Source organism: Nyctibius grandis, chromosome 2 (genome assembly GCF_013368605.1).
Source record: "Nyctibius grandis isolate bNycGra1 chromosome 2, bNycGra1.pri, whole genome shotgun sequence".
NCBI lineage: Eukaryota > Metazoa > Chordata > Aves > Nyctibiiformes > Nyctibiidae > Nyctibius > Nyctibius grandis.
This window is the reverse complement of record NC_090659.1, coordinates 66,911,012-66,923,030: the sequence shown is the minus strand read 5'-3', so window position 1 is coordinate 66,923,030 and position 12,019 is coordinate 66,911,012. Positions and strand designations below refer to the sequence as shown.

Here is a 12,019-nt window from a genome sequence, read left to right as displayed (position 1 = left end):
GGGGACTGGCTGGGCATCAGTCAGCAGGTGGTGAGCAATTGCATTGTGCATCACTTGTCTTTCTTGGGTTTTATCTCTCTCTCTTTTTATTATCTTCTTTTTCATTACAATTATTGTTATTATTATTATATTTTACTTCAATTATTAAACTGTTCTTATCTCAATCCTCAAGTTTTTGGTTTTTTTTTCCCTGATTCTCCTCCCCATGCCACCAGGGGCAGGGGGAGGCGTGAGAGAGCAGCCGTGTGGTGCTTAGTTGCCATTTGGGATTAAACCATGACAAAATACAATTAAAAAAAGGGTCAAATACACTTTAATTTATATTAACAAAGAGTCATGTATTAAGGTTAATTTGAAGATTTACCTAGGTTAATCCTATTACTACCAAAAAAAAAAATTATAAAATAAAAAGAGAAATAGAAAGCTAACACACAGAATCCTTTAATTGCTTTATTTTTATCTCAGAAAAATAGTATTTCTGTAAACATTATAAAGCTCAACATAGCAGATAAATTGCTTTTACTTGTACTCTGCATTCTGATTTTTTGTTTCATTGCCTTTTAAGAATTGCTTTTTCTTTTTTTAAAGTAAGACAGAATGGGAAAAAAAGACTATGGAAATAAAAATGGTAAAATGCTGACTAAATGATCAATGACCACAGAAAATATTGCTGGAAAATAGACACAGAAAATCTCACAATATTTCTATTTCTCTCTTGAGGTAGAAGGTCCAACACAAACTATTACTTACATCCTGTAAATGAATGTTATCAAGATCACAGGAACTGTTTACTGCTTCAACCAACCAGCTTTCAGGAGTGATCATGTTTAGAGTCAAAAGGGGTGATTCTGGCAATTCTAGGAATTTTGCCACAGGTTCAGAAGGAAGGTGCTTGTTGATCCCATAAGTTAATTCTGGTTCCAGAACAAAACGATAGAAGCTGTTGAAAAACAAGTGTTCAAAAAAATACATTTACTGAAGCATGAAGTTCCAAACATAAAGTTCTTCTAAAATACCTTAAAATATAGTGAATGTTTACCAAATTAATGATGTTGGGAGGCACAGTAGCTCCCTATTCTTTTGGAATACTGTCAGACAATACCTACAGCATCTCAAAAGGGCTGGTAGATGAACACAGATCTATTTGCTTTTGATTATTTTTTGCTGTGAAAGTGCACAGTTCCCATTAACATTCTAAACATCTGGGAAGGTGAATACCCAAGAGGTGCATCTAAATGTCTTGACTGTGAACTGCCTTGAATTCTCAGAATCTGTATCACTAAACTAAGCAGAAGGACTAATCTCTGTGAAAGAAAAGAGTCTTTGAGAACAGCTCCTGACACTAGGAGCAGCAAAGACAGAAAGTAAATGAAAGGAGGGGCCTCTCTATTCCTCTCCAGCTCTTACCCCATTTATTCCACAGGTAGAAGTTCCTTGCAACAATTCTCCCACAAAGTATTTGGGCTAGTATACAGATGCATTTCATATGAAACCATTGCTACAAGAAAAATACAGCCTGTCCGCAGAACTCCTCACCTTTCCCGAGCACAGGGAAAGAACCAGGCACTAACACCTGCAAAGTACCTAGCTTTAAAAGTGATCATGACAATGTTCACACAAGATACTCGGAAGATTGATGATTAAGACACTTTCTTGCAGTATAAGAGGTGTGAGTTCAGTTCCTCCCAAACCAAATAGAAACTAAGGACTTCTGTTCTGTGGGCCAGTGATTAATTCTCTAGTCTGCTGGATAAAGGGCAGGCACTACCACCAGCCTCTCTCATAATAAGATTATAGGTAAAATATCTGCCAAAAGGATGGCAGTGATTAAACATTTCTCTTAGAGGGAAAAGAATCCTCTCTGGGGAATTCACTTCAGTGTAAATGTCTGTAACTGAATTAGTGAACCCTGGTCTTTACAGACAGTTAAAAGAAACTTCAATTTAAGGCAGGTACTTTCAGGGTATAATATTCTTAAGAAATTATAACAAGATCTCAAATGGAGACTGTACATTTATTCACATGAGTTTCATTTTTAAGTGTACTTAATCTGTAAAATTCATTACACAGACAGTGGGTTGTAAGAAGTGCCCAAGTTAGGCAGACAATCTCCCTCTGCAAGTTTTCACAGGTATGAAAGAGTCTCTACTGATTTCTCTAAGGATTGTTTACGAGAGGTGCATTTGATGGACTAGATCACTTTCCTGTTATCCCATGCTTGACACCTTGGAATTAGAATTTTTCTCTAGAGAAGTGCTTAGGTAACATTCAACTTACATTCAAAGAAAATAACTAATGCAACAAAAGAATCCAGAAACACAAACCACTGTTTATTTTTTAAGGGAATATACACTGTTAAGGCTGTTTTTCCAAACCGAGTGAGGTCATATACTTTTAAGAAAAGCTATAAACTTCTTACCTCTTCAGTGGCACTTCTGACAACTTAGATCTGCAGTTCAAAAACAACCTGAGTTTCACATTGATAATGTCTTTGAGTACCTACAGAAAAAAAAATCTCTGTAAAAAATGGTTCTTGGTAATCACCAAACTTTGAAAATAAGCCAAAGTTATCCTGTCATTTCTCAAGCTTCAGTAGCAATCTCAAACATTTTAAAGTTCTAAATATATCTGTATATTAAGGGATGTTGTCAGATATTCCAAATAAAGATTTGACCTTTTCTAAAACTGCATGATTTAGCACATGTTATTCTTGATAGTCAAAATGTTAATGTTTTCCCCTAGTGATGCAGTTCTTTAAAAAGCAGCTATCCCCATTTTCCAATGTTTGAGTAAATTATATTATCACCTTTCTTATGTTGTGTTTTCTAGAAGATTTTAAAGCACCTGAAAGTCTATAAGTACAACACATGCCTTTTATTCAATAACCAATCTTAAAACAATGACTTTCACTCTTATAATAATAGTTGTACACAGTAAATTGTTGAATATAGTAAAGCTCAGAGAATTATTTCAATACTTAACTACTTAATAATTTTAAATGTCAGCAATAGATTAATGATGTGTTAAACTATTCAATCAACTTCAAAACATTCCAGTTAAGTTAAAATATTTCTACTTCTTTCTCAGTTTTATCACCTGTTCATTTCTAAAATACTAATTTTTTGGAAGCTGTTATATAGGAACTATAATATTGGGACAATATTTTTTTCTTATTTTTGTGAGCAACCTATTTTGTTTAAAGTTAATGAAGTCATTAATTTCTTTAAAGCACTCTTAAAAACCTTTACCAAGTTATCTTTATTTCTGTGGTTTCTGATCCAAAGTGCTTATTTCAAAGCATAAAGCAGCTGTGTCTACGTTTATGGATATTATTAGAAAATCAAATAAGATATTAAAGCTAAGTTAAAATATTGATACCACTAAGGATAAAATCTAAAATTACTGTAACGGCAAGTAAATTGGGAACAAAGCAAGACAATGGTGATCCTTAAATCTCTCTTTTATTATAACCATTTTTTTCTTTCCTCAGTTCCACCCATGGCTACACATTCTTTACTATAGTGCTACAACTTCACGTAGTCCTAGGGACTGTTCTGCTCCTAGTTTCTTGTTCTCTTCCTTTGTGTCACCTGAATACCATCACTGAAAAACTACTGAGCAAAAAAATAAAGACTAGGGAATAGCATAAGGGTGACAACAAGTAAAGAAGCAGGGAACGAGAACCCAACAGCACTGGAAACATAAGAAGGGAACAGTATCACTTTAGGGAGTGAGAGTTCCTCCACGAAGACAGAATGAACAAAGAAAAAAAAGGCAAAAGATAATTGACAGGAAAAAAGAAAAGGTTTAATTTTTCTCTCCACATTTTTGAGTTCTTTGACAGTTACTGGAACAAGAAAAAAAGTAGATAATCCTAGGAGTTACGTACTGCTGGAGTAAAGCAGTTAGGCTAGGGGACATGTAGTTTGTTCAGTGGCATCATGTATAATATTTTTTCAGCTGGTTTTGGTGAACCATGAGAAAAAAAAAAAACCTCTTCAATTTTGTCCTCATTTTTAGAAGAAGGGATTTCTCCTTTTTTCACATCACCTTAGGGACCATCTTCATAACTTTAGGACTAGTTAGCTGTTCCATGTATTCTGCTGAGACCTGATGTGGTCCAACCCCGGTCACGTTATGGCTAGTATTGAAATATCTACTGTAGACAGTAAGACTGTTGCCTTGTCTGGAAATATTTGATGCTGAAGTCTATGACAAAACTTTTTGAAAAAGGGAAAACATAGGTTATATGGTTCCTCTGGAGAGGACAAAGAGCAGTTCTTATGATACAATCCAGTATATATTTTAAAAACAGATAAAGGCCTTGGCTCTGCTGTCATTCATGCTCTGACTCATACCTTGTCTCTGTCCTTAAATTGCCACTTCCTCAGACTAAGCAGTAAAGTTTAGATTACAGTTTACAGAACCAATTTCAATTCTGTTTAATATGAGTAATCTTTTGTTTATATTTAAAAAAAATACCAAGAGATTTCTTTGAAGTGACTATTAAGCGACACAAAGTAACACAATAGCACGCTTTCACCAGGGTAAAAAACAATGATAACGTGGACATATTCAACACGAACTGGGGCAAGAATCATGTGCTTTGCTGTGGTAGTTACTACACAAATTTTGTACCATGAATAGCTACCATCCCAATATACTCAGCACTAACGCAATTACGTTATTAAAAAAAAGATCCTTTAAATATAAATATATCCCAGTGCTTAAAGTTTACAGTATTAAAGTCATGTATATATAGCAAGATAATCAGAAAGGCATCCGTTTAGGAACTTTGAGTTTGGGGCTTGCTGTATATGTATGCATGTTTTGTCTCTATACCAGGAGGTGGTGGCTTTCCAGGTAATTAGATATATCTTTTACTTTTTAAAATTTTCAGGTTGTTTTATTTTTCCTTTAAAAATAATTTTAAAAAATCAAAAATAAGTTTCATCTACATTAAAATATTTCTGATTTGTTTAGTTTCAACAGCATTTCATTATTCTCTCTGAAGAGCTGGCTTCTTGAGTAAGACTATAGCTCCTGTGAATCAAGTATGATCTGCCATGGCTGAACAGCTTGGTACACCATGGGAGGAATTTGCCTAGGCATGCATTAGCGAAGATATTGATCATTAGGGAGCCTGTTGCACTAGGAGGAATGGAGGCTTCTGATCTGAGCTACAAGGTCCTTGATACAACTTACCATAATACGAACTTCTGTGTGAATGGACAGAGTTTCCAGTCAATTCCAAAATCAAAATATTTTCATTTGGTAATATCAAGCTTTCATTTTAACTGAGAATGGTGAAATGAAAGATCTGGTTCTAGAGAAAAGCTAGTATTTCAGAGTCTTGAAATATCAGAATTTTCATGAATTTTTAAAAAGTTTTACTTTGCTTCACTATTACGTATGAAGAGTGAGTGAATATTTCAACATTTGATACAAAAGGCATAAAAGAGCATGAAAATGGGAGGGGGAAAAGCAATGTAAGAATTTATGAAACTTTCATAATTACTGCGGAGAAAAAGATAAAACAGGATGCAGCAAAAATCAAGTTACAGGCTTCAGAACTGTAACAGACCATAAAGAGAAGGCAAAATTTACATTTTTATGGGAAACTATAAAGGAACCTGAGGTAGAGTGATATTCTGCAGCTAGTGAAAAAAGAAAATCATTTTAGGAGCTATGTTTTTAGGACAGTTTCTCTTTAGATGATCAATAGCTACACACAATGGAAGACTTCTAGATATACTTGGTAGTATTAATCAGCTGAGAAATACCTTTCCAAGAGCTGAAAGGTTTACAGTCCAATCTTCTTATGATGATATTACGGGTCAGATTCAGACCACCCCATTTAGGTACCTTGAAAAACTAAGGTGATTTGGTTTAATGGAAAGAAGCATATGCCTCTTAAGATTTTGAGATGGAAGATCCTTTCCCTCTATATTATGCAGACAATCTCCTCCTTTTCTTCTATTAACTATAAAGAGCATTTATAAACTCACTTTTAAGAGGACTGGTTCATGGGGCATCTGAATTTTAATTGCAAATAAGGTACTTACAATGATGAATTAGATCATCCTCAACATTTTAATATGAATTTAAATAACCAAATATGTATTTTAAAAAATGCCTACATTTTGTTTACCCCTTTACCACACTGTACATGGAAATTAGAATAAGTTTAGTAAAAATTAAACTCCAAATATGCAAATTTAAAAAATGGCCACCATCTTACAATCAATAAATGAGCCATCTTCTGTGCTTCTCTTGTCAACGGATCCACAATTGCAATAACATCACAGAATGGTTCATTCTGTTGGGGATCGACTTTTACTACACTGTTAAAAAGGAAATTAATAAATAAATGACACGAAAACTCTAAACTGAATTAGTAGAAATAACAAACATTTTTAGGCATGAATGTGTAATATCAGGGGCACTTTAGATTTTACTGCTCAAGAAAATGTTTCCTCCATTTCATGCAGTAAACATTATAGAATCATAGAACCATTCTGGTTGGAAAAGACCTTTAAGATCATCAAGTCCAACCATTAACCTAACACTGCCAAGTCCACCACTAAACCATGTCCCTAAGCACCACATCTACTCGTCTTTTAAATACCTCCAGGGATGGTGACTCCACCACTTCCCTGGGCAGCCTGTTCCAATGCTTGATAACCCTTTCAGTGAAGAAATTTTCCCTACTATCCAATCTAAACCTCCTCTGGCACAACTTGAGGCCATTTCCTCTCATCCTATCGCTTGTTACCTGGGAGAAGAGACCAACACCCACCTCACTACAACCTCCTTTCAGGTAGTTGTAGACAGCAATAAGGTCTCCCCTCAGCCTCCTTCTCTCCAGACTAAACAACCCCAGTTCCCTCAGCCGCTCCTCATAAGACTTGTGCTGTAGACCCTTTACCAGCTTCATTGCCCTTCTCTGGACTCACTCCAGCACCTCAATGTCTTTCTTGTAGTGAGGGGCCCAAAACTGAACACAATACTCAAGGTGCAGCCTCACCAGTGCCGAGTACAGGGGGACAATCACTTCCCTAATCCTGCTGGCCACACTATTTCTGATACAAGCCAGGATGCTGTTGGCCTTCTTGGCCACCTGGGCGTACTGCTCGCTCGTATTCAGCTGGCCATTGGTCAACACCCCCAGGTCCTTTTCCATCCGGCAGCTTTCCTGCCACTCTTCCCCAAGACTGTAGCATTGCATGGGGTTGTTGTGACCCAAGTGCAGGACCCGACACTTGGCCTTGTTGAACCTCATACAATTGGGCTCAGCCCATCAATCCAGCCTGTCGAGATCCCTCTGCAGAGCCTTCCTACCCTCAAGCAGATCAACACTCACACCCAACTTGGTGTCGTCTGTGAACTTACTGAGGGTGCACTCAATCCCCTTGTCCAGATCACTGATAAAGATATTAAAGAGAACTGGGGCAGCCCCTTGGCACAGCACACTAGAGCACCTTTACTGATAAAAATAAGTAGGGATTTGGAAATAGCATTATAAAAATTTTTATTTTGATCATGGTTCTTGTGTTCTTATATGTCCTTTTAAAAAATGTCTGCTTCAGAAAGCTTGCCCAACCTAAGCTTATATTAAAAATAGCTACCTTTAGTATTTCATTACAAAGAGTACAGGATTCACAGATACACATCTTAGTATTTTAGGTCTCATTCATTAACAAATGACAACAAAGGAAGACACTTAGGGCATATCCACTTTCTAAATCTAGGATCAGAAACACAAGGATCCAACATACAAGTAAGTACAGTAATGACACTAATATGAGCTCGCCAAGTGTAAATCTGTTCGCTGATGACAGTCTGTACAGTTTTTCTTAAGGAATTAGGTGCCAAAGTGCCCTATTAATTTGCATTTGAATGTAATCTAGTTGTTTTAGCTGTATATTTAGCTGTGGTCAAGTATGACACTTCTAAGCTACAAACTGCTATACAGGTATAAGCATGTGTATACTAGCCTTGACAAGAGTACTCAATATCTACAAACAGAAAAAGTTGTGCTAGAGTTTTCCACATTAATGGAAATTAGTGGGGGCTTCTTTTAGCTCTAATCTGTGAAACTACTTCTAACATTTTAGTGAATGTATGGGCTCCAAGTTTTCTAACTCCAGATCACCACTTCTATTCACACCAATTGTAATCACTCTTTTTTCAGCAAATGATAAGTCTGGAAAATCATTAGGTATTACTAATTAATTTATTAAGACAGAGGTAAAGATGCATTACGCTAGGGCAGATGAACAGGTTGTTCAAACAACCATAGAATCAACAACTTCTTTTAAAACTGGAATGCTTACTCAAGTTTCTAAAGACCTTATGTAGTCATCAATACATTCTAATTTTAATATGAAAGCACTATAAGTACATTATCATGACAGACAGAACTTACCTATGCTGTTCTTTGAGTAATTCAGCATCTTGTCTCATCTCTGTTTTAGGCAAAGACGACAGTAGGGCATCTATTTTCATAATCAAATCACTGCCACTATATTAAATAAGGCACATATAATTTGTTTTTCATTAGAAAAGGAGTAAAACATTCACATTTTAATGTATGTCTGTCTGCATAAGGGATATTTTAAAAGCCCACATCCCAAGCCTGGACTCTTTAAAACAATTGTCACCTGGAGATTTATAACTTTGAGTAAAACTTTTAGCATGACAATGCCCAAGAACCACTACTGCCTTAGAGCTTGTGAATTGTATGCTTCTTAAAATTAAGTGATGCATAATTAGCAGAATTACCATTCAGCCTCACAGTTTGCATGGTACAATCTGCTGACATTTATAGCTCTTCATTGTTTTGTTTTTTTTTGCAATTTTTTCCCTTTCCGACAACATCTAGGAACAGACATAAACGAACAAGTTTCAAGTTTACTTGGCCCCATCTTTTAAATTTTTTGGATATTTCTTACTGGAATTTTCTTACAAACATTAGTAGTTCTATTTCAGGGTCACTAAGTCTTAATATTTGATTAAATACGTTTTGCCTCTCACTACTTATCTCCTTGATAGTTCTACCTCTTCGTGATTTTGTTTTTCTGGTATTCTTTCAGTTGTACCAGTCCTTCCAGGTAACAGAAATGATACTCAGGCACAGACAGTCAACAGATATTGTAACAATAATACAATTTTGCTCTCTTCTTTGTACACAAACTGGATCCTTAGATTAAAAGCTGGCTAGAACTCATCTTTACACTTCTTCAATTAACAGATGTGTGAATGTTGTCTAGCAGGGTGTCAGAGCACCACATCTGCCCACACCTCTTTTCTAACGATTCCCAAAGACATCGCACTTTCTTACTTCAAATATCAATACTCTGATAGTACTGTGGTTTAAGATGCACTGGATTTTATCAAACTTATTCTTCTTCTTTATAATTACTCTTAAGTAAACAAAAGCTAGTAGGAATTGTTTACAGTTAGCTGTACTTGTCTCTTGGTTGTAAGTACAGTGAAAATAGATAAAGTATTTGGAGTAATTTAGTAGAGCTGCACATATGTTATGAGGCAAGTTGGAGAGGATACGATTCTTTGCACATGCAGTGATCTCTTGTGCCTTAGCCTCATCACACATATGACCAATGATAAAAGGGTGCATGTCTCTTGAATAACACAGGGTACCTTTTTTTCTGCTCTGTGCTATAACAAGGTACCAAAGAGGCTGTCAGCAGCAGGGTAAATGATACATGCAGTTGAAACCCAACATATGCAGTTTATATATACAGTGGAAAACTATGTTAAATAGCATAATTAGTCAAGCATAAAGGTGATACAAAATTTAGCAGATGTGCCACTTCTTCTAGAAAATAGAGCAAGGGTTTAAGTGTACTAAGCCTGCCAGGGACATGCTAAAAAGGAAATGAGGGACAGTTAAACCTGTTTACGTAGAAGTACTCAGATGCTAAGTAAAAGGATAGCAAATATACAGCATGGAAACAACAAACACTTTAAGTGCATGTAGAGTGTATATATTGAGCATATAGCATGAAGAGTATCATGACTACATATTTGAACCTTGGTTCATATTTCCCATGCAAAAGGATTATTAATTTGTCACAGGCAATAAACAAGGCAGTCTATCATAAAGCCTCAAAATGCAAAAGAATTTTACCTTTTACTACTGTTTCCCATCTCTTTGACAACAGCTTTAATCTTCTCTGCTGAGGTACTGTATGTTATTTTTTCCAACAAATTAAAGTCTTCTGCATAGAATTCATTTTCATCTAAAGGACCCAGTATCTTAGACAGAGCAAAAATGTTACTAAGTGTAGAATGTCCCAATAATGTTTCTTCTGTAAGCAAAAATATACTAGTATTTTAAATGAATGAACAATATTCAATACGCAGCCCTATATACATCAATATTATTAAACTATATAGTAACTATGCAGGATTAGATTTTGACAGTTATGTAATTACAGTTAATTATCAATCACAAAGAACAGCTGCAATGGAAATATCCATGACATTTTTCATTATACATACCTATGTAAAGGAATATACTATTTAAAAATAACAAATCTAAGTTTAAGAAAAAGCTCTGTTAGGTACATTATTTTAAACTGAAATTCAAATTACTATCTGCCAACTTAGTTGTTTAATTCTGTGAACACAATCTTAACTTCTCAAGGCTTCTCAGATGAAGCAGAATGGATAGAAAGGAAGAAGAGAGAAAAGGATAAGAAACGCAGGATATCCAGAGACAAGAAACAGAACTACTACTTTTTCTGGTGTATGAAAGAAAAGAAGGTGCCTTGAAGTCCCAAGAAAAGAGCTTTGAGGATGTTGTTTGGATTGCCTACTCATAGTCTACCAGGCTAAACTGACCGAAGTCAACTTCAAGAGCCTACAGGGCTTCCTGAATGTAAAATGTCATGATATAAGTTTGATGCTGAATGCCTCTCTCCCAAAATTCAACTGCTTCCTAGAAATGAAAAGTTATCTAACAAAATTCCAGAATTTTTTATTAATATTAATGATGCATGAGATGATAGAGAAAATGGTAGTGTGATTATGAAATACCATGATATTTTTGTAGAAGTCACAGTTTGAAAAAAAAATATTTGCTCATAAAAACAAAACTTCAGTGCTGAAATAGCAAGGATAGAAATGAAGGATATCCCACGTCTTTTTCAAAAGTAATCTTTTAAAGTGAAAACACACTTTCAGATAGATAAATATATATTATCAAATTTATCCAAGTCTATTTAAGAAATGTGTTTCCTCAAAACTTAAAATATGACATTATTTGAGCTTTTTTAGGCATGGAAAACACAAATAACCATTTATAAAATAACATTGCATATTGGGGGGGGGGGTTGACACAAAAAAGCCAACAAAATTCTTTTGTGCTTCATCAACAAAAATGCTTTTTGTGGGTTTGTTTGTGGTATTTCAGTTGTATCTCAGAGGCCATGTAGGATGCACAAGAGTAAGAACACAATTTAAAGAGAGTTTCCAGTAATGAGATGCCAACATAGTATCTCTATTTCTTTCTAATGGTGGAGCAATAAGTAGAAAATAGAAGAGTTAACTCAAAGAGTGGTTTGTATAAACTGTATGTGTAATGTAAGGTATTGACTGCCATTAACAAGTACTAAATATTGAACTCAATATTGTATTTTTTTAATCACAGTTCATCTATAGCCATACTGCAATTAAAGCTACTAGTTTCAGAATATACATACAAGAAACTGAAAAAACAAAACTACTATACTTTTATTTGAACATTAAGAATTAAGACTATAGAACAATTTAATATTCATAAACAATTTGGGGTTTTAGAGCTTGAAATACTACCCCAGTCAATGTAATTTATTATAACCCAAATGTGTAACATCTAGGTAACTTTAGGATCAAAATTTATTCTTAAATATCATTAATAATATATCAAATATTAACTTATTTAGAGAATTTTGTCAGATTAACTCTTAAATAGCTGTGGGAATGACACACGTACATAGTAGCTGCAATGGAA

The 12,019-nt window shown here is 35.0% G+C and overlaps 1 protein-coding gene across 3 annotated transcripts in view; it reads right to left on the bottom strand.

Annotated features, from left to right (window-relative positions):
* UGGT2 (UDP-glucose glycoprotein glucosyltransferase 2) overlaps positions 1-12,019 on the bottom strand; it is a 99,414-nt gene that overhangs the window by 27,563 nt on the left and 59,832 nt on the right. For all 3 annotated transcript variants that reach the window (XM_068420445.1, XM_068420455.1, XM_068420463.1), the window contains exons 23-27: positions 10,154-10,281; positions 8,429-8,524; positions 6,242-6,344; positions 2,420-2,499; positions 751-940 (exon numbers count right to left, since the gene is read on the bottom strand). In XM_068420445.1, the coding sequence (XP_068276546.1) occupies positions 751-940; positions 2,420-2,499; positions 6,242-6,344; positions 8,429-8,524; positions 10,154-10,281 (597 nt within the window). The remainder of the gene's footprint in view (positions 1-750; positions 941-2,419; positions 2,500-6,241; positions 6,345-8,428; positions 8,525-10,153; positions 10,282-12,019) is intronic.